This window comes from Dendropsophus ebraccatus, chromosome 1, assembly GCF_027789765.1.
Source record: "Dendropsophus ebraccatus isolate aDenEbr1 chromosome 1, aDenEbr1.pat, whole genome shotgun sequence".
Taxonomy (NCBI): Eukaryota; Metazoa; Chordata; class Amphibia; order Anura; family Hylidae; genus Dendropsophus; species Dendropsophus ebraccatus.
Window position 1 is genome coordinate 18,372,761 of NC_091454.1, and position 23,869 is coordinate 18,396,629.

At 45.0% G+C, this 23,869-nt stretch overlaps 1 protein-coding gene across 6 annotated transcripts in view; it reads left to right on the forward strand.

The window, feature by feature from the left end:
* Positions 1–17,202, forward strand: part of PARP11 (poly(ADP-ribose) polymerase family member 11) — a 49,593-nt gene extending 32,391 nt beyond the window's left edge. For 5 of the 6 annotated variants that reach the window (XM_069968438.1, XM_069968447.1, XM_069968433.1 and 2 more), the window contains exons 2-8: positions 1,779–1,875; positions 8,400–8,516; positions 9,839–9,959; positions 11,563–11,638; positions 12,567–12,770; positions 14,268–14,419; positions 16,882–17,202. In XM_069968438.1, the coding sequence (XP_069824539.1) occupies positions 1,873–1,875; positions 8,400–8,516; positions 9,839–9,959; positions 11,563–11,638; positions 12,567–12,770; positions 14,268–14,419; positions 16,882–17,195 (987 nt within the window). In that variant the 5' untranslated portion in view covers positions 1,779–1,872 and the 3' untranslated portion in view covers positions 17,196–17,202. Of the gene's footprint in view, positions 1–1,778; positions 1,876–2,193; positions 2,333–8,399; positions 8,517–9,838; positions 9,960–11,562; positions 11,639–12,566; positions 12,771–14,267; positions 14,420–16,881 lie in introns of those variants that run through there. The other variant, XM_069968462.1, reaches the window with a different exon arrangement.
* The last annotated feature ends 6,667 nt before the right edge of the window (positions 17,203–23,869 follow it).

Here is a 23,869-nt window from a genome sequence, read left to right on the forward strand (position 1 = left end):
CCAGGCGTCACATTTACCACCGCCACACCAGACCTGACCAATACCGCCATACAGTGACTGTATAACACCGCCACACCAGACCTTACCAATACCGCCATACTGTGACTGTATAACACCACCAGACCTGAACAATACCACCATACTGTGACTAGATAACACCGCCATACCAGACCTGACCAATACCACCATACTGTGACTGGATAACACTGCCATACCAGACCTGATACCACTATACTGTGACTGGATAACATCGCCATACCAGACCTGATACCACTATACTGTGACTGGATAACACCGCCATACCAGACCTTACCAATACCACCCCACCATACTGTGACTGGATAATACCACCATACCAGACCTGATACCACCATACTGTGACTGGATAACACCGCCATACCAGACCTGATTAATACCATTCCACAATACTGTGACTGGATAATACCACCATACCACCGCCATACTGTGACTGGAAAACACCACCATACCAGACCTGATACCACTATACTGTGACTGGATAACACCGCCATACCAGACCTGACCAAAACCACCCCACCATACTGTGACTGGATAATACCACCATACCAGACCTGATACCACCATACTGTGACTGGATAACACCGCCATACCAGACCTGATTAATACCATTCCACAATACTGTGACTGGATAATACCACCATACCACCGCCATACTGTGACTGGATAACACTGCCATACCAGACCTGACCAATACCGCCATACTGTGACTGGATAATACCACCATAAAAGACCTGATACCACCATACTGTGACTGGATAACACCACCATACCAGACCTGACCTATACCGCCATACCCCCTCAAAAAGAGACCAGATGTACTGGCAAGTTATTTTCCTCCCACTATTCCCTGGTGCTGCCCCTATACAAGGTGCTGCCCTAGGCACCTGACCGCGGGTGCCTAGTGGTAAATAAGGCCCTTTCTGCTGTATGTCCTGCAGGAAGTGGTGTATTCTTTCCAGTCTGACACAGTGCTCTCTGCTGCCACCTCTGTCCATGCCAGGAACTGTCCAGAGAATCTTTTAATACAAGTAAATGACAAATCGCTGGCACTTTCTGGCACCAGTTGATTTAAAAAGAAAAGAAAAATTGCTGTAGTATCCCTTTAAGGTACCCCCTTGAAATGTGTCCATACAGTAAATGAGACCAGAAATAAAGAAATACTCACCCTACCCCCACTCCCACGATGAGTGAAGCAGCTCAGGCTATAGGCCGCCTGCAGTGTAATAGACATGTATGGTGGGGTAGTATACTTGTCATAGTATTCAGGTATATCCATATCCTGAGGGCACTGATATAGTGGGGCAAGGGGGCAGTTATAACTGTGTAGCCCCACCTTGTGTACACTGTTTGGGCCCATGGCTGCCATCCTCTCTGCCACCTTACTAGATACAGTCACTTACATTGCTCCCCTTTGATGGTCGGTACGCAGGTTGGTGTCGGTATGGTTGGTACGCATGGGTCCCTCTCCTAAGAGAGTACTTGGCGGAACATCCGATTCGTTCGCCACATACACTTGAATTAGGTGAATGAGTCAGATTGACTGACATTCTGTGCACGATTCCCCCCCTCCCCCAACCGTATCCGAGGATCAGGAGTGAGACCAGATGTGATCAGTAACTTCTGACATGTCTGAGGAAAATTGCTGTAAATGACAGTAACGCTTTATGGTAAACGCCTAGCTATATGAATGGCCCCTGTCTCAGTAATAGGAGTAATATTCCTCTATGTCATCTCTTCAGGATACTGTTCTCCTATCTAATGGCTGTGACCAGAACCTCGCCAAGAAGTCAGAAGGAAGGCGGAAGCAACCAGAACGGTTATTAAGAGGAGGAGATGGTAAATCCGTCACTTTATTCTGTACACGATGGGGGAGATTTATCAAACATGGTGTAAAGTGAAACTGGCTCAGTTGCCCCTAGCAACCAATCAGATTCCACCTTTCATTCCTCACAGACTCTTTGGAAAATGAAAGGTGGAATCTGATTGGTTGCTAGGGGCAACTGAGCCAGTTTAACTTTACACCATGTTTGATAAATCTCCCACCTTATCTATAGATGTTATTGGGTCCTCCCACCAGCAAGAAAATAATTACTTGCTATAGAGTTCCTGCGTCTTACAATCCTGAGACAGAGCGACCAGACAGTGCCAGACCACCCTGACTGCTTCCCTAATAGTCGGGGGATCCAGTGCTGTGCCCGACTGCTGAGTGAACTGTGCAGCCGCACACTCCTCTCCCTTTTCCTGCTGGGAACCGATCAGTGAGATCAGTGTCGGGCAGGAGAGCAATTTAGAGGTGTGTGTCTGTCTGTTGATGGTTGGTTTAATAGCACTGTGTGTGTGTGTGTGTGTGTGTGTGTGTGTGCGTGCCTGTGACTATGTTTATGTAGTAAAGGTGTGTGTATTTATGTATGTAGCAGAGCTGTTTGGGTACAGTGATGTAGCAGAGCTGTTTGGGTACAGTGATGTAGCAGAGCTGTTTGGGTACGGTGATGTAGCAGAGCTGTTTGGGTATGGTGATCTAGCAAGCAGAGGTGTGTGTATGGTATTGTATATTGATGGATTAGCACTGTATGTGTCTTAAGTATGTAGCAAAGCTGTGTGTATTTATGTATGTAGCAGAGCTGTGTGTATGTGTTTGTATATTGATGTAGTAGCACTGTATGTGTCTGAGTATATTTATGAAGCAAAGCTGTGTGCATTTATATATGTAGCAGAGCTGTTTGTGTATGGTGATGAAGCAGAGCTGTTTGTGTATGGTGATGTAGCAGAGCTGTTTGTGTATGGTGATGTAGCAGAGCTGTTTGTGTATGGTGATGTAGCAGAGCTGTTTGTGTATGGTGATGTAGCAGAGCTGTTTGTGTATGGTGATGTAGCAGAGCTGTTTGTGTATGGTGATGTAGCAGAGCTGTTTGTGTATGGTGATGTAGCAGAGCTGTTTGTGTATGGTGATGTAGCAGAGCTGTTTGTGTATGGTGATGTAGCAGAGCTGTTTGTGTATGGTGATGTAGCAGAGCTGTTTGTGTATGGTGATGTAGCAGAGCTGTTTGTGTATGGTGATGAAGCAGAGCTGTTTGTGTATGGTGATGAAGCAGAGCTGTTTGTGTATGGTGATGTAGCAGAGCTGTTTGTGTATGGTGATGTAGCAGAGCTGTTTGTGTATGGTGATGTAGCAGAGCTGTTTGTGTATGGTGATGTAGCAGAGCTGTTTGTGTATGGTGATGTAGCAGAGCTGTTTGTGTATGGTGATGTAGCAGAGCTGTTTGTGTATGGTGATGTAGCAGAGCTGTTTGTGTATGGTGATGTAGCAGAGCTGTTTGTGTATGGTGATGTAGCAGAGCTGTTTGTGTATGGTGATGAAGCAGAGCTGTTTGTGTATGGTGATGAAGCAGAGCTGTTTGTGTATGGTGATGAAGCAGAGCTGTTTGTGTATGGTGATGAAGCAGAGCTGTTTGTGTACGGTGATGTAGCAGAGCCGTCTGTGTACGGTGATGTAGCAGAGCCGTCTGTGTACGGTGATGTAGCAGAGGTGTGTGTGTTTGTATACTGATGTAGTAGCACTGTGTATGTCTAGGTATGTTTATGTAGCAAAGCTCTGTGTGTGTGTGGGTGTATTTTGATGTAGCAGAGCCAAGTGTGTATGATGCAGCAAAGCTGTGTATGCGACTATGCGTTGATATATTGTGCTGTCGTGGAGAGTGTTACAATGGCTCTGTCATTTCAATAAACATTGACCCCTTCACTGCCTTAGACCACCAGGAAAGTTTAACTAGCAATGAATTATTTTTCCCCCTGTTCCCAGTTGTCCAACCCAGGGGAACGTCTTATATTTAGGTGCGTCTTATAAAGTTGCCCCAGTGAGAGCGGAGTACAGCACTCGGCTATTTCTGGGGGCTCCATAGAGAATGAATAGAGCAGTGGCTGTATTCAAAACAGAGCAGCAGGAGGCCGATCTAGAGATTGCCGGGGGTACGGAGGTTGGACCCCCCACACGATCTCTTAGTTGTCCCTTATCCTGTGGATGTGGGGCAAGTAAGTTTTAGTCAGAGAATCCCTTTAATGCAAGGAGAGCACATGGGGGTATTATTACTGAGGATTATTGTTGTGTTGGGGTAGTGAGGGGGGCACTATTACTGTGAGGAGGGCACTAGGATGGTGTTTTTCTTTTCGTGGGGGGCGTTACTATAGGTACTAAAGGACACTATTAGGGCCCTATTACCCCAACAGATTATCTGACAGATTTTTTTGAGCCAAAGCCAGGAATGGACTATAAACAGAGATCAGGTCATAAAGAAAAGACTGAGATTTCTCCTCTTTTTAAATCCATTCCTGGCTTTGGCTGATAAAAACTCTGTCAGATAATCTGTTGGTGTTGTAAGAGGTTGTAAGGAGGTAAAATTATTGTGAGGCAGAAACTAAGATGGTGTTTTTTGTTGGGGCACTGTTACTAGGAGGAAGGCACTAAGGGCACTACTACCATGTGGGGGCAGTAAGAGGGTACTTTTACTGTGAGGGGCACTTACTGTTTGCAGACACAGCAGAGGGGACAGTTACTTGGTGGGACACAATTATTGTGTAGGACACTAGCATAGTTGCCAACATTTGAAAACTTTTTCCAGGGACACTTTAGTGTTGACAACAATGGGTGTGGCCTATTGCAGGTGTGGTTTGCGGGGTGTTGGTTGTCATCAGTGTTTTTGTTTAGTTTTTTTCAAAATTGACTGACTGTATATACTGGTAGTTTGTGCCCATATGATGCAGCTACACCCCATATCATCATACCACTATCCCCTTCATCATCATACTACTACCCCCTTTATCCTCCTGCTCCTCCATCATCATACTACTACCCCCTTCATCCTCTTGCCCCTTCATTGTCATCATACTACTATCTCTTCACCCTCCTCTCCCTTCATCATCATACTACTACCCCTTCATCCTCCTGTCCCTTCATCATCATACTACTACCCCCTTCATCCTCCTGCCCTTTCATCATCATACTGCAACCCCTTATACTCCTGCCCCTCCATCATCACACTACTACCCCCTTTATCCTCCTGCTCCTCCATCATCATACAACTACCTCCTGCCCCTCCATCATCATACTACTACCCCCTTCATCCTCCCCTATCATCATACTACCCCCTTCATCTTCCTGCTTGCCCATCATCATACAACTACCTCTATCATCCTTCTGCCCCTTCATCCTTATACTACTACCCCCTTCATCTGAGTTTAAAACAAAAAAGCTATACTCACCTGTATGGTTCCTCTACAGGGCTCCAGATGGCGACCAAAATGGTCGCCAATGCGACTGACTTTTTGCAAATGGCGCCCAGATTTATTAATCTGGGCGCCATTTGCGACTGGCCCCGGTGGCGGCGCGCTGTCTCTTTAAGATGCGCGGCTGCCGGGGGTGTCCCGTCCTATCCCCGGCAGCGCGGCGCATCAGTGAGCTGCCTGGGGCCCTGACTTCCGGCACAGGAAGCGCACGTCAGAGACGCTTCCTGTGTCAGAAGTCACAGCCCCGGCGTACAGGGAGCTCACTGACGCGCCGCGCTGCCGGGGATAGGACGGGACACCCCCGGCAGCTGCGCATCAGCCGGGGACAGCGCCTGAAGAACAAGAGGATCGCCGGGGGAGCGGGTTGTCAGGTGAGTTTGTGTGTTTGTTTTTTTTTAAATATTGCTTAGCATAGAGGAAAGGGGGGGGCATCTATAATGGGGGGAAGAGAAGGGGGGCATCTATAATGGTAGGAGGAGAAGGGGGGGGCATCTATAATGGGGGGGAGAGAAGGGGGGCATCTATAATGGTAGGAGGAGAAGGGGGGGCATCTATAATGGGGGGAAGAGAAGGGGGGGCATCTATAATGGGGGGAGAAGAGGGGCCATCTTCAAGGGGGGGAGAGGGGGCATCTATAATGGGGGGGGGGAGAGGGGGCATCTATAAGGTGAGGGGGTATCTATAAGGGGGGGAGAAGAGGGGGCATCTATAATGGGGGGGGAGAAGAGGGGGTATCTATAATGGGGGGAGAAGAGGGGGCATCTATAATGGGGGGAGAAGAGGGGGTATCTATAATGGGGGGGAGAAGAGGGGGTATCTATAATGGGGGGAGAAGAGGGGGCATCTATAATGGGGGGGAGAAGAGGGGGTATCTATAATGGGGGGGAGAAGAGGGGGTATCTATAATGGGGGGGAGAAGAGGGGGTATCTATAATGGGGGGGAGAAGAGGGGGTATCTATAATGGGGGGGAGAAGAGGGGGTATCTATAATGGGGGGGAGGAGGGGGCATCTATAATGGGGGGGGGGAGAGGGGGCATCTATAAGGTGAGGGGGAATCTATAAGGGGGGGAGAAGAGGGGGCATCTATAATGGGGGGGAGAAGAGGGGGTATCTATAATGGGGGGGAGGAGGGGGCATCTATAATGGGGGGGGAGGAGGGGGCATCTATAATGGGGGGGGAGAGGGGGCATCTATAAGGTGAGGGGGAATCTATAAGGGGGGGAGAAGAGGGGGTATCTATAATGGGGGGGAGAAGAGGGGGTATCTATAATGGGGGGAGAGGGGGCCATCTATAAGGGGAGGGGGTATCTATAAGGGGGGGAGAAGAGGGGGCATCTATAATGGGGGGAGGAGGGGGCATCTATAATGGGGGGGAGAAGAGGGGGTATCTATAATGGGGGGGAGAAGAGGGGGTATCTATAATGGTGGTAGAGGGGGTCATCTATAAGGGGAGGGGGCCATCTATAAGTGTAGGGCAAACTGGCTGCAGACACTGGGAGATAGATATATGCACAATTATTATCAGGGCCCCTCAGGTGTCTGTATTGTAGGGGGTCACTTGCATTAGTCAATAGGTGAGAGATATATCTATCTATATACACATCTTGTGGGGGGTCACTATGGCTGCAGTCAGAAGTCTAGCTCAGTATGTATAGACTGTTGCAAGCTTTTAAAGGGAACCTGTCACCCCCCGTGCCGGGGTGACAGGCTCCCAACCCCCCGTTAGAGCCCCCTATATTCACCTCATGGCGCCGGGTCCCGCTTCTGAAGATGGTCGGGTCACGGAGATCTCAGCCGCTGCAGCCCGGTGCGCACACTGAGAGATGAGTCCAACGCTCATAGAGAATGACGGAGCGCTGGACTCTCCCGTCATTCTCTATGAGCGTTGGACTCATCTCTCAGCGCACGCCGGGCTGCAGCGGCTGAGATCTCCGTGACCCGACCATCTTCAGAAGCGGGACCCGGCGCCATGAGGTGAATATAGGGGGCTCTAACGGGGGGTTGGGAGCCTGTCACCCCGGCACGGGGGTCGACAGGTTCCCTTTAAGTTCAAGTTCAGAAGAGTAAGCCTCATTAAAAGGCTAGCCAAGTGGGGCTGAAGTACTGAGTCAGACTGTATATGGTTGTCAGACTGTATATGGTTGTCAAGTTGCAAGTTTCCATGTTGAACGTTTTCAAACTAAGAAAAGAAAGAATCTAAAGGAGGAGGAGGAGGCTGCCGCGGCCTCTGCACACAGTAAGTCCCATTTAACATAACATTAATTTTACATGGTTTAAAATGTTGGCGACCAAATATTCTATTTGGCGCCTAAATTTTTCAGGTTAGGAGCCAATGGCTCCTAGGTAAATTTTTTTAGTCTGGAGCCCTGCTCTAGTCCCACAGCGACTCCTCTCCCTGCTCTGCATGAGTGACGTCACTCCCGTCAGCAGGGCTTCCCGTAGTGGGGGCGGGGCTTCCCGGGACATGGTTTTGCCGGGGCTGTCTCCTCAGAATCAGGACATTCCCGGCGAAAACGTGACTGTTGGCATCTATGCACTAGTACCATCTCTTCGCCACTGGTTTCTGGAGGAGACCAGGGGCAGCTGTAGGCACAGTATTGGGGGATGTAGCTGTATGATCATGTTAAAGGGAGGCATGTGTAGAGCTTGGTGAATAGGTCGGAAGAGTACTGGAAAAGTGGCAAACTCTGCAGACACATGTTGCTGGTAGATGTCGTTCTGGAAGTCTGGGATGGATGGAAAACTAAAGGGAAAGTGAATGACTTTTTAAAAAGAGAAGAGACCCCCTGAAAATCTCTGGATGTAACTGCACTGTAATCATGTATAGTTTTTCTGGTTAGGATTTACCTGCTCAGGCCTCAGATGTGTTTTGCCAGCCCCTGAACCACTTGTTAATGGCTCTGGAACCATGTAATACCACTGCAAGAAAAATCTAGAGCTTTCCAGATGGGACAATACATTTGCATATTCCCTAATTTTAAAAAATTCTACTGCTTAGCTATGTCTGTTTCTGAGGGAGTGACAACTAGTATGGCCGCCATTTTAGCTAAATGGTTAACTGTAATCTATATTCATACAGGTTGAAGGAAAGATGGGGGCGACCATTGACATCAATGTGTCGGAAGACATGGACGTCTCCGAAACACAGTGGGGTTGGTTCTACCTGGCTGAATGTGGTAAATGGCATATGTTTGAGGTAAGTGTTGCTTTATATGTGTAATATATATATGTCTATAGGGATAACCTGTTCTATAGGATGGTCACCAAAGTGAGGCATTAGCAGTGTATGATAAAAGCGGTACTCCACAGATTATTTTATTCAGATTTACTGGTACCAAGTTATATAGATTTGTAAATTACTTCTATTTAAATATTTGAGCTCTTCCAGTACTTATCAGTTGCTGTATGTCCTGCAGGAAGTGATGTATTCTTTCCAGTCTGACACAGTGCTCTTTTCTGCCACCTCTGTCCAGGTTGGGAACTGTTCAGAGTAGTAGCAAATTCCCATAGAAAACCTTTTCTGCCCTGGACAGTTCCCGGCATGTATATAGTAATTTACAAATCTGTATAACTTCCTGGCACCAGTTTATTTGACAGAAATGTTTGCACGTGTGCATGCGTGTTAATAAACATACGCTATAAAATGTATTATAGTGATTTAACCACAGTCCCACCACTTGTTTGATTCTGTCTAGAAGCTTAGCACTGTGGGAATTCAATATCCACAAAAAAATCTATGGGTTCCTCGACCCAACCATAGGACCAGTTTATTTGAAAAACATTTTTTTTGCCGGAGTACCCCTTTAACCTTTTCACGTCAGCAGTCCGTATATATACGTTCCTGACTGAAGGGGCTGTAGATGTTTGCTGGACCGCTGCAGTGAGAGCGGCCCCGCACACATCAATGTCCCGGGAGCCCAGCATAATGACAGGCAGCTGTGATCGCGCAGCTGCTTGTCATTAACCCCTTAAACGCCACATAGCATAGATCGGTAAATGCAATCTATTGATTGCATGTTTTAAAGTGAAAGTAAGCGTAAAGAAAAAATGGGCTCAATGGGCTCGGTCTTAAAGGGGTTAATGACTTTATATATTGTGAGTGTTGCTGCCTCCTAGTGGAGAGGAGATCCCATTTGTAAGAGGAGGGGTCTAGCCCAGCTCTAGTTAGCATGTTGTGAGGAGTAGCCTAGACCCCTGGGTGTACATGGAGCCACAGCCCCTACAAAGTCTATAGAGTTTAGTCCACGACTAAAGGGGATACCTTGTAAGACTGTCAGTAGCCGAGAGGATCGTACTTTCACGTCAAGGAGGGATGCTTCACAAGTGTCTTTTTGGATTCTCTGACCTTTTGGGCTTCCGGCCAGGCCTAGTCCTTCCAGTAGCTGTCCTTCCAGTCACTTGTCTGCACTCGCAGGTTGTTGTAGGGTTAACAACCCCTTTAGCGCACGCCATCTGGGAATAGTGTTTGTAGGTTCTTACAGATGTCTAACCCATCCTCTTTTTCTTTACGTCTCTTAGACGACATCCACCTCCTACTGTTCTATAAGCAGCCAAGAGATCGAACAGCACTACAAAGTGAATCCGCACGGGTCGGTCAACTTCAGGACTATGAAGTTTAACTACACATTAGACTTTATAGGTGAGCTGTTCTTCTATATTCAGACTCTCTACGTTATATATTTTCTTCAAGCTCTCCAGTGCTCTCTGCTGCCACCTCTGTCCATGACAGGAACTGTCCTGGTTTTCTATGAGGATTTGCTGCTGCTCTGGACAGTTCCTGACATGGACAGAGGTGGCAGCAGAGAGCACTGTGTCAGACTGGAAAGAATACACCACTTCCTGCAGGACATACAGCAGCTGAAAAGTACTGAAAGACTGGAGATTTTTAAATAGAAGTAAATAACAAATCTGTATAACTTTCTGATACCAGTTGATTTAAATAAAAAAAAACCACAACAACATTCTTACTTGAGTCCCCCTTTAAGAGGTAAAGCAGTGTCAGAGAACAAAATATCATTGAGAGCAGTAATCCTCCATCCTATCTGGTGAGGAGTCGGGGGACCTAATGTTCTCAAGAGGCAGTAAGTAAATCTAGACGACCTTTACAGCATATTCTCAGTCACACTGCTTGGCTCCCCCTGCTGGTTAACTTGTATTATAGCATTTTATTTTTATGTGAGACATTTAGTACAACCTGACAATAAACTTACACTGTGAAGGTAACCGGTCAGACACAACATTTAGCCTGCTTGTTGATGGTGTCCAAAAATATTTTGTTTGTTTATATAACCAATGTTAACCCCTTCACGTCAGCCATTCGGCTATATACATTCCAACTGCCAATGCCTCGTAGTATCCGCCCACCACCGGCTTGATCTGCTTCTACTTTGCACAGTAAACTTAATATCTATCTATCTATCTTTCTCCCATACTACCCAGGAGAGGTTGATGTGGTGGGTAGTGTCACAGATGAGGTGTTACAGCATGCCTGGCAACAGAAGAGACAGAAGTCATGTGACCTCTGTCTCAGAAGGGAGGGGCATGACAGAGGGGTGGAGACAGAGTGGACCAGGAAGTGAGCATTTTCAGCAGCTTGTGAGGATGTGCTGCAGACAAATGGCCCAATTCATGTAATAGAGACCTATTACACACAAGCTTAGATTATAGGTAGCGATTGAACAGGGTAAAAGGGGTAGTTCACAAAAATGTTTTTTCTTTTAAATCAACTGGTGCCAGAAAGTGACAGAGATCTGTTATTTACTTCTATTAAAAAATCTCCAGTCTTCCAGTACTTATCAGCTGCCGTATGCCCTACAGGAAGGGGGTGTACTATTCAGATATAATGATATCGTACCTACACAGTTAACAGCGTAAAAGAAAAGGGGAAAAAATCCCCGGATTGCTGTTTTTTAAAAAAATTTCTTTACATTTGTTATTACACATCACACAGAAATTTATTAAAAATTGAACATTCTACACCAGTATGTTGGAATATAAACTATAGATCATGGTGCAAAAAGTGAGCCCCCCAAAGAGCCCTGTAGGAGGAAAAGAAGGCAAGAAGGAGACCTGGATGTACCTGCATCAGTGACCTTTGGTCATTAAAGCGAATGCTCTTCTAATCACATCGCTTTTTTGTTTTTTAGAGCTTTGTTTTTACAATTAACTTTTTTTTTTTCATAAAAATTTTGGGTTAATTTGCAGATTTTTTTTATTTTATTTATTTTGTCTTTTATATGCAGAAATGAAGCAGACCAATTTATGCACTGGGAAACAAAGGCCGGTAAAGCGAGCCCCATTTTCTATTTCCGCTTTCAGGTAATTGAACGCACTTTCTTAGACTCCTACTGACGGCGTTTATGTAAGAATGCTGGATCTACGGAGAAGGCCTAAAATGCATAAAAACGGCATAAATAGTAATGGCTATACATCGGCTTGAGTTATGCTCACGGAGCTGGATCCCTAATAATCTTTATTTAAAAAGGTTTTGTGTATCCAGCTCCTTTAGAGATCTAAGTGCCTCTACGGTAGAGATGGGGAATGTTCTGCCCTACAGCTAAAGCTTTGGCTGATTGTCAGGAATGAGCATTCCTTTAATTGCTCATGTTTTATGTCTCTGTAGTCGTAGTCCCCCTCCTAGCTTCTACTTTTTTTTTTTTTGATTACTAGAAAGCAGATGACAAATGAAAGGATATATGAACTCTGGTTTGGATTACACACAGTAACCATAGAGACACATCAGTCTACATAGGAGCTGTATACACAACACAGTAGAATTTTTATGTTGTTTTACGTTTCTTTGTTATTTTATATACTTTTCCCCCCCAAAAAAGGAGATACCATATACGTTTAAACTGAGAAATTGTTATATGAAGGGATTTTTTTTTTATATATATATATATATATATATATATATATCTATATATATATATATATTTATTATATATGGATATAGGAGGAGCTTTTGTTAAAGGGGTTTTCTGCTTTAAACTTGCTATACACAGGATAGGTACAGCACTGAGCTCTTTCTGACAGTTCCATAGAAAATGAATGTAGCTGCGGGTCACACGTTGACCCGCGGCTCTATTCATAACAAAGGAGCCAGGGGGACGATCTAGAGAGAGCCTTGGGTGGGCACGGAGATCAGACCCCACTGAAATCTTATACTAATACTGTGTATATATGTTAAGTCATACCAGTATATATATGCTGATGTGTCGGTACTGAGCATTTCCTCCCATCCTAGTTACATCTGTGACAATGGCTCCATCCCTATGCCGTCTCACTGGGAGCACGTAAACAACTCCGAGCCCTACCAGCTCATCCCCGTCATCAAGTGCTGCAATGAATACAATGAGGTAGCCAATCTGTTTGGGGAATCCATGGATAAGAACCGGATCTCGGATATCCTTAGGATACAAAACTTAGATTTATGGGAATTCTTCTGCAGGTAAGCCTTACTATGGTTTAGGGCTGGGCGATATGGGCAAAAAATAAAATCTCGATTTTTTTTTTTTTTTTTTTTTTTTTTTTTTTTTTTTTTTTTTTTTTTTTTAAATTTGGACGATTCTCGATTTAAATCTCGATTTTTTTTTTTTTTTTTTTTTTTTTCTTTTTTTGCTAAATAAACAGAACATTTTCTCCCTGCAGCATCAGATACTATTTTAATGATATTTCAGACAACAACTATATTGCTTTCCAGTGTAACAGAGCCCCCATATAGTATAGGAAATCATGTTTGTGCCTTCATCTACGTAGGGTGTAGTAATAGAGGTCTAGTGGATAAGGGGTGTAGTAGTGGAGGTATAGATGAGGGGTGACTGGGGAGACTGAGGGGGAATGGGGTGACACTGGGGGACACTGAAGGCGACTGGGGGGGGACACTGAAGGGGACTGGGGTGACACTGAAGGGGACTGGGGGGGGGACACTGAAGGGGACTGGGGGGGGGGACACTGAGGGGACGGGGGGGACACTGAGGGGACACTGAAGGGGACTGGGGGGACACTGAGGGGATTGGGGGGGACACTGACGGGACTGGGGGGGACACTGAGGGGATTTGGGGACTGGGGAGGGACACTGAGGGCATTTGGGGACTGGGGGACACTGAGGTGATTGGGGGGACACTGAGGGGACTGGGGGGGGACACTGAGGGGTGACTGGTGCAGCTGGGGGTGATTGGAGCAGGAGGGCACATACATCTCCTTCTCCTCCTCCTCTCACCTCCGCACACATGCTCTCCTCCCGGCCAGACATGGAGGTCCCGGGTCTGTGGAGGAGGAGGCCGCAGGGCTTACAGTAGGTGGTGATCGCGGCGCTGCGGGTCACGGAGCTATACAGCGGGAACGGGGATCTGCACTGAGCCCCCCCTCATCCCGCTGTATAGCTCCAGGACCTGCAGCGCTGCGATCACCACCTACTGTAAGCCCTGCGGCCTCCTCCTCCACAGGCCCGGGAACTCCATGTCTGGCCGGGAGGAGAGCGGGACGCTCAGTGGAGGGGGTGGGGGCAGGTCAGCGGCGGCGCTGTCAGTGGCTGGAGGCCGCCGGCACCGCCCCTCTAAAGCCTGGCCACCCAGCATCTTCTCCCCACTCACCCACACCGCCCCTCTACGGCTCTCCCGCCGGCCCGCACCGCACCGCCCCTCTCCAGCCTGGCCACCCAGCATCTTCTCCCCGCTCACCCACACCGCCCCTCTACGGCTCTCCCGCCGGCCCGCACCGCAACCCACCTTCCTCTCAGCTCCTCTCCGGCACAGCAGCCCGAAATGATTTTTTGTGAAAATCGAATTTACGATTTTCACAAAAAATCAAATCGATTTCAACGTTCTGGACGATTAATCGAATTAATTCGATTAATCGCCCAGCCCTACTATGGTTGCTTCTTAAAGGGGCGGCTCACCTTTTTGGACAGTGTGCTCTATACTGACTGGTCTTGTGTTCCTTATAGAAAGAAAGCTCAGCTGAAGAAGAAGAAGGGTCTCTCTGAGATCACAGAAGAGATGCTCTTTCACGGGACCAGTAATGAATTTGTTAACGCTATTTGTATCCATAACTTTGACTGGAGAATCAATGGGATACATGGGTCTTTATATGGGAAAGGTAAGATCCCGGTTATCACTCCCCTATCTTACTCCCTTACAGTCCAGCTTCCCTTTTATTTAAATACAATTGCCAAATTTTTAGGGGTTGTCCAGCCATTGACATCCCCTCTCCACATAAGCATTCTCTGTGATCTTGAAGGTTCCTGAGTAAACATAGGGGGCGCTCTTACCCTGTCAGTCTTTTGTTTGTCTATGAGAACTGCGGGAGCTAGATACGCACGTGGGCATGTGGTCTGTCTGCTGCTAGAGGGACAAAACTCCCTTAACAACAGGCAGTGGACAGCAGTTTAAAAGAAAGTGAGACACCTAGTGGTCAAGACATTAAAGGGAATCTGTCACTAGGTTTGTTCCAACTTAGATGAGGGCAGCATAAACTAGTGACAGAAATGCTGAATAGATCAGTATATTACTTACATCATTCTGTTCAGCCGTTCTCCTAATATGCAGGAGAATAAGATTCTTGCCACACCACTCCTCCGCCCTCCCACTGCTGATTGACAGTTGACTGCCTATACACAGCATGGATAGATAACTGCCAATCAGCAGCTGGTGGGCGGAGTTCTCTGCATCTCATGAATATCCAGGACTACTGGGCTCATGCACATAATGGAGAGGACTACTTATTGTCCATGTTATTCAGGAGGAGATCTCTGGATCAGCTGCACAGAACAATGTAAGTGATACATCTTTCCATTTAGCTTCTCTGTTTATGCTATCCTGAGATAGGAGAGCCTAAGCCTACCGACAGAGTCTCTATACGTTTTTCTTGTCCTCGGTTTGGGTGTGGGGGGTTTGCATCTTAATTCCATTGAAGTGAATGGAGCTGAATTGTAATACCACGCACAACCTGAGGACAGGGCGTGGCGCTGTTCTTGCATGAAAGAAGCTGTGCTTTTCTAATCCTGAATAACCCCCTTTAAGGCCCTATTACCCAGGCTGATTATTGGTCATTGATGTAATACGGCCAGCGATCAGTCGACAAGCGTGCATGTTCTCCCAGTGTTTGCGTGGGTTTCCTCTGGGTATTCTGGTTTCCGCCCACACTCCAAAACATACAGATAGGTGAATATAGACTGTGAGCTCTATTGGGGCACAAGGACCGATCTGAGTGAGGTCAAGCTATGTACAGTGCTGCAGAATAAGTTGGTGCTATGTAAATAAATACATTAATAATATTATTATTATTATTATTATTATTATTATTTCTGTCAGCCATATAGCTGCCTATGTAATAGAGGAGGTTTGACTGTCAGCTGACTATACTAAAGAGGTGAATGAACGATCTAGTGATCATTTGTTCAGCCCTAACCAAGCTACGTTAGGGTCCATTTACACAGAAAGATTATCTGCCAAAGATTTGAAGCCAAAGCCAGGAATGGATTTGAAAAGAGGAGAAATCTCAGGTTTTCATTTCTGACCTGATTTCTGTTTATAGTCTGTTTCTGGCTTTGGCTTCAAATCTTTGGCAGATAATCTGTCAGATAATCTTTCTGTGTAAAGGAACCCTTAAAGTGTTCGTAGATTAGCTCCGATCAACAAGATCTAAAACGGCCTTTGCTTGATGGCTGGTTGCAAAGTAAGCTCAAAAGATGTAGAGAATGGGCTGAGCGGAAGCATGCATGCCTCCTCCCTTCCCCTCCCTGGCTTTCAGCACTGAGGCCTGTATATAAATACAGACAGATATCCCCTTAAAGGAGAACTTCAGTGAGAATTTGTTTCTTTTGAATCAACTGATTTCTTTTGAATCATGTCTTTCAGTACTTATCAGTTGCTGTATGTCCTGCGGGAAGTGGGGTATTCTTTCCAGTCTGCTGCCACCTCTGTCCGTGTCAGGAACTGTCCAGAGCAGGAGAGGTTTTATATGGGGATTTGCTGCTGCTCTGGACAGTTCCTGACATGGACAGAGGTGGCAGCAGAGAGCACTGTGTGGGACTGGAAAGAATACGCCACTTCCTGCAGGACATACAGCAGCTGATAGGTATTGAAGTAAATTACAAATCTATATAACTTTCTGGCACCAGTTGATCGTCGGGAAGGATATATATGTATGCGTGTGTGTGTTTGTGTGTGTGTGTGTGTGTATATATGTATACATGTATGTGTGTATATATATTATATATATTTTATATATTTTATATATATATATATATATATATATATATATATATATATATATATATATATATATATATATGAAATCTATCGCATAAATAATAATTAATAATTATAATAGTAATTAATAATAATGATTTATTATTGTAAATATGTGTATAATATATATTATTTTTTTATTTTTTGCACTGGAGTACCCCTTTAAATATGGTGAATTGTAAAGTAAAGCTGGTGAATTACGTCTGTAACGTCCACAATCATTCGATAACTTATAAACTATCCAGTCCACATATCCAGTGGTTGGTTTGAAAAAAAAATTAAAAAATTTCCCCTTTTTCCCCATTTCAGGCACGTACTTCGCAAAGAACGCAGCTCTATCCAGCCAGTACTGTAAGAACACCGGCAAGCACAGCTCGACGCTCAAACTGCACGGGGTCACCGGCGACTGCTGTCAGTTCTTTAGTAAGAAATCCATGTTTTTGGCTCGGGTGGTGGTGGGGGAATACGCCATTGGAGACAGCAAGTACATCCGACCGCCCTCCAAGGACGGCAGCCTGACTAACCTGTACGACAGCTGCGTGGACAACCCCTTCTCGCCGCTCATATACGTCATATTCGACAGCAATCAGATCTATCCCGAATATCTAATACACTTTGATTGACGCCTTGTTTTTGTGTTTGTTACTCAAACTATAAGGGGTCGGGATCGGTAGACTGGCGCTACCACCGAGAGTGGCGGACCGACAGAATCCAGGACAATGGAGAATTAAAGGGACGGTTCAGGAACTTTCTGATGGACATCACCTGCTACCTGCTCGACAACCCGGCAGTTACTTCGAGGGTTTCTCTAGGAAACTTTTCTCACGCGTCTGCCAGTATCCCTTCCAGTTTTCCCCGCGGTTCCTCATGGAACATACGGACGTGGCTGCCGTGCAAGCTCTTCTGCGTCTCTGAATATAATCAGCCTGTGAACAAAATGGCTGATGTTGCAGAGCTGAATTTGTAATGTGATTACATTGTTTGATGTAGCAGAGCTGAATTTGTTATGTGACTGACCCGACATGTTCTTGAATTCCTTAACTAGTTTCAAAAAGTTTTATATAGATTTGTAATTTATTTCTATTAAAAATCTCCAATCTCCCAGTACTTATCAGCTGCTGTATGCTCTGCAGGAATTAGAGTATTCTTTCAAGTCTGACGCAGTGCTCTCTGCTGCCACCTCTGTCTATGTCAGGAACTGTCCAGAGCAGGAGAGGTTTATAGGGATTTCCCACAGCTCTCCACAGTTCCTGACATGGACAGAGGTGGCAGCAGAGAGGAACGTGTCAGACTGGAAAAAATACACCACTTCCTGCAGGACATACAGCAGCTGATAAGTACTGGAAGACTGGAGATCTTTAAGTAGAAGTAAATTACAAATCTATATAACTTTTGCTACGTTTACACGGAGCGATAATTCGCCCAATCGATTGTTTAACGATTTTGAAGCAACAATTTGGTTTTTATAACGATCAGCATTTAGACGAATAAATCGTTAGGAAAAATCGTTATTGCGATCGTTTTTAAGATCTCACAATTTTTAGCGAACGACCAACGACGATTTGAGAACATGGTGAAAGAACGGTTTCTCGTTCGTCGCTTGATTGGTCGCTGTGTTTACACGGAACGATTATCGCTCAAATGCCATCGTTATTGCGAAAATTCGAACGATAATCGTTCCGTGTAAACGCAGCATGTGTGACACCAGTGTTCCTTTCGGAGTACCCCTTTAATAGGATCATCCTGCAGCTGCTGCTAAATTCGTTTATTGATTAGGGATGATTGCTGAAAGGATTAACTTATTATCGGGGGAACTTTCTAATGCTGCGTTTACACGAAACGATAATTGGCCCAATCGTACGATGTCGGAGTAACGATTGTTTTTTTCATAACAATCAGCGTTTAAATGGTACGATATATCGTACGGAAAATTCGTGTTGCGATCGCTTAAGCCTATCTCACACATTGGTTAAATCGGCGAACGACTGTTTACACGAAACGATCTTCGAATTTTTTGCGAACGACGATTTGAGAACATGTTGTAAGATCAAAATGAATGATTTCTCGTTCGGTGTTTGATCGTTCGCTGCGTTTACACGTACGATTATCGGTCGAATTCGATCGTTGTCGTGTGAATTTGCACGATCGATCCGTGTAAGCGCAGCATAACTAAAAGGGATTGTTTAAAGGGAAAGCCACTTTAAGATAAGTATTTGAATGCAGTCCTATATATGACAAAATCAGCTCTGCTACACTTGTTTATATGTCTTTGAAACTGATCACAGACCCCCCTTCCCTCGACATCCACTGTGCAGGCCTGAAATGCACAGGCCTTGCTGGGACATGTAGTGCAATTTAAAAATTACTGCTTCCTCGACAGGGACTGTAATCAGCTCTTAGGGCTAATAATACTGTACACACATAGGGGGAGATTTATCAAACATGGTTTAAAGTGAAACTGGCTCAGTTGCCCCTAGCAACCAATCAGATTCCACCTTTCATTCCTCACAGACTCTTTGGAAAATGAAAGGTGGAATATGATTGGTTGCTAGGGGCAACTGAGCCAGTTCCACTTTACACCATGTATCTCCCAACCAACTTGTCACTAATGTGTATGGAGACCTTAAAGGGATTGTGCCATGAAGCAAAGTTGGTAAAATCACTTCCATATATGTAAAGAAGGACATATATGCAGTTTTTAGTACTGTTTTTCTCCCCCATGGATTTAATCACTTCCTGGTTCCTTGCATGCAGGCTCAGTGGAGAGCAACTGCCAGTACTTCCTGGAAATTGCAGTTGAACGTGTTGGGCCCACCTTTTCAATTTTCCTGAAACAAACCCTCTAAGAAACTCCATTGTTTACACTGCTGCCTCCAAGGATGTATGATAGAAACCAGATTTAGATTTCTCTCTTCATGATACTATCCGATCATCTGTAATTTGTGGGAACACGGTAGCAGGTGAGCAGGTTCTATGCAGCACCCCCACAGGTGAAACCCCCACAGGCACCATTTCCATTGGATTCAGTAGACTGTTCATGTTGTGCATGGACAGGCTCAGTCCTCCAGAGCAGGAGACACTCTTTTTAACCACTTTCTAAGGGGTGACTAGTCTTTCTTAAATCAGAGGCTAATCAGAGAGTGCCTGTGTTTGACACACCCTCAATGTCTTTATTACATGTAATACTTCATTTCCCCACATGATGGCGCTGCAAAGTAAACACTAGCTATCCCTGATTGATAAGGATCGGTTGCTTTAGCCCCACCCACAAAATTGTTCCTTTATAATAATAATAATAATCACACCCATTAAAAAAAAAGGAAATCGGTGATTCTGAAGTGGGCGGAGCAAGTTACTTTTGTACTATGTGAATGGTTATATTGTCATTTTTCATGTTATGTGTAACAAAATAGTGTCAAACCCTTGTGTTAACTCTTAAAGGGCATTTCCACTAAATGAAAAATGTCACCCATAAATATCGACCCCACGTTAGCTTCCCCTAACAGGTTATATTCAGCAATTTTTAAAAAAAAAATATATATGTTAAATTTTTTCCCCCTCTAAGAGCTGTGTGACAACTAATATGGCTGCCATTAGAGCCTCCCCCCAGATGGTTGTCACTCAGCATCTCCTCCCTCACCTTCTTATATCTCATTGGATTTGATCATCATAACTAGGCGAAAGATGGGAAAAATCACTGGCAGCCATAGTTGTCACCTCAATTTTTTTTTTTATTTTGTTTTTTTTTTTAAAGGGAATGTGTCACCTATTTTTTATTTTTTTTTAACAAATTAGAGTCAAATACTGATATATGTTCTTTTTTTCTATCATCTCTTTTTTTTTTATTTCATTTTTGCAGACTATTATGGGGGCAGCCATCTTGCCTCAGATCTTCTCTGGTTAAAGCATTTATAGAGACGCTTTACAGCAGCTACATGGACATATCCTACTCGATGAGGGTGACCCTAGACCATGAGGATGATTCTACTCTATGAGGGCGACCCTACACCAAGAGGGTGATCCTATCTTATGTATCCACTGATCAGCTTTCACTGTAATTCTATCTGTGATAGTAAGAACAGGAAGTATCAGTGTATTATTAGGCTTAGTGGCCAGAAGGAAAACTGAAAGGTTTATTTTAAAATTCAGATTAAATTAAATAAGTTTCACTTAAAAATCTGATTTAAACAATAGGTTATTTTCTGATGACACATTCCCTTTAACTTGAAGTTGATTTAGCCTTTAATTTTTTTTTTTTCAATGGAAACTTAAAGGGGTTGTCCAGTCTTTGAAAAACATGTCTGCTTTCTTCCAGAAACAGCTCCACTCTTGTCCTCAGGCTGTTTGTGGTATTACAGCTCTGTCCCATTAAAGTGAATAGAGCTGAATTGTGATACCACACACGACCTGAGGACAGGGGTGGTGCTGTGCTCATTCTAATCCTGGATAACCCCTTTAAGGCAGTGACCTGATATAAATGAATCTCCAATAACTTCAGTGATGTACTATGGGCAAGTATAGACCTGTGTAGGATCAGTGATTTACACTGCAGCGCAACTCTCCTGTGGAGGGATTAAACACAACAACCACTAGGGGGCGAAATTTCTTAGTGTTTTAATCACTTTCACCTACAAAGGATCAAATGGAGAATTCCCAAACTGAACCCACATATAATGCAGTCGTCTTTTTGTTGTTGTTTTTTTCCCTGTCGCTATGTCTTTCTTGTGGAAATACTCCTGGACAGTAACTACCTTCCTTGTTATCCAGCATTTGGTCTCTATGAGACTTCAGGGTGGAAGATGTTTGTATAGAGTATAACTGTAGGGGGCGCTGTTCTTCCATTACACTTAATGGTTTTGTCATTTGACTAATTTACTTTACTGTTGTTTTTTTTTTTGCCTATTGACAACTCTGCAATAAAGTGTAGATGTGTTGTCAGACTGGTGTATGCCCTGTTCTATATACAAGGGATAAGTTGAGATGGGAATACCCCTTTAAGAATTGAATGGAGGGGCGTGGTACCTCTTAAGGATACTTTATTGTTTGCCATTGCTAAAAGGGGTTAAAAAGAGTGTCTAGAAGACCAGACATGACAATACATTAACTTCAATGAGAACTATGTAATACTTAATTGCTCCTGCGGAGGCGCTGCAGGGAAACTGGACACTGATTTCCGGGATTACTGCTAAATGTTATGGATCACAGTGACCTTCTGTGATCAGCTCATTGCCAGCAGACGTAAGATCAAAAAGGGATTGTCCAAGGTGGATCTCTACAGAGAGGTGATCAGTATCTGATCGGGAAGGGGGCTTAGGTGATCAGTATATCATCGGTCAGGAATAGGTAGTAAGTATCTGATCAGTGAGGGATAGCTGGTCAGTATCTGATCATGGAGGATAGGTGATGAGTATCTGATCATGGAGGATAGGTGATGAGTAGAGATGAGCGCACCTCGAGCATGCTCGAGTCCATCTGAACCCGAACGTTCGGCATTTGATTAGCGGTGGCTGCTGAACTTCGATAAAGCTCTAAGGTTGTCTGGAAAACATGGATACAGCCAATGACTATATCCATGATTTTCACATAGCCTTAGGGCTTTATCCAACTTCAGCAGCCACCGCTAATCACATGCCGATCGTTCGGGTTCGGATGGACTCAAACCCAAACCCGGTTCGCTCATCCCTAGTGATGAGTATCTGATCAGTGGGGGGTAGGTGATAGATATCTGATCAGTGGGGGGTAGGTGATAGATATCTGATCAGTGGGGGGTAGGTGATAGATATCTGATCGGTGGGGGGTAGGTGATAGATATCTGATCGGTGGGGGGTAGGTGATAGATATCTGATCGGTGGGTAGGTGATAATTATCTGATCGGTGAGGGATAAGTGATAAGTATCTGATCGGTGAGGGATAAGTGATAAGTATCTGATCGGTGAGGGATAAGTGATAAGTATCTGATCGGTGAGGGATAAGTGATAAGTATCTGATCGTAAGAGGTAGGTGATAGATATCTGATCGGTGGGGGATAGTTGATCACTGTCTGATCATGGAGGATAGGTGATGAGTGGGAGGTGGGAGGTAGTTGATCAGTTTCTGATCGGTTGGGGGTAGGTGATAAGTATCTGGTGGGGGGTAGGTGATAAGTATCTGATTGGTGGGTAGGTGATAAGTATCTGATTGGTGGGGGGTAGTTGATAAGTATCTGATCGGTGGGGGGGTAGTTGATAAGTATCTGATCGGTTGGGGGTAGGTGATAAGTATATGATCGTGGGGGAGTAGATGATAAGTATATGATCGGTGGGGGAGTAGGTGAAAAGTATCTGATTGGTGGGGGGGTAGTTGATAAGTATCTGGTGGGTAGGTGATAAGTATCTGGTGGGGGGTAGTTGATAAGTATCTGATTGGTGGGTAGGTGATAAGTATCTGATTGGTGGGGGGTAGTTGATAAGTATCTGATTGTTGGGGGGGTAGGTGATAAGTATATGATCGGTGGGAGTAGGTGATAAGTATCTGATCGGTGGGGGAGTAGGTGATAAGTATCTGAAAAATTGGAAAACTTGTGGCGACTGCATATAGAGTAGACAAAGTACAAGTCGGCATAGGCATGGTGTAGGATCGCCCTCATGTTGTAGGATCACCCTCATGGTGCAGGGTTACCCTCATGGAGTAGGATCATCCTCATGGTGCAGGGTCACCCTCATGGTGTAGGGTTACCCTCATGGAGTAAGATCACCCTCATGGTCTAGGGTCACCCTTTATGGTGTAGGATCACCCGTTATGGTGTAGGGTCACCCTCATGGAGTAGGGTCAACCTTATGCTGTACAAGCCCTTTCATCCTAGGAATACATGATCTGATGTACATATAACATATGTGGGATTATACAGGAGATAACAGATGGAGTGACAGCGTGCTGCCCTGTATATATAGAAAGTGTAGGCTGCAGGGTAAATTTAGTCTATTCTGAAAGTAAGTTATTTGTTTCGCTTACTTGTTCTATGTTTGACTGAGAGGGGGAGGTGGGGACCATATGGACAGGCCACTATTGTATAATCTGCAGCCATACTTATCCAATCTGTTCTGTAGCCATCAGATTCTGACAAGATTCCCATAGCAAATACCCTCCCCGGCCAGAGACTGACCACAATGATTGTCTTGTGGGGCAATTCATCACTGGAACCAGGAAGAAGTGGTGACAAGCAGAGATCAGGAGTGCATGGGATCAGGGTAGGTGAGTATGGGAGTGTAGGGGATCAGGGTAGGTGAATATGGGAGTGTAGGGAATGAGGGTAGGTGAG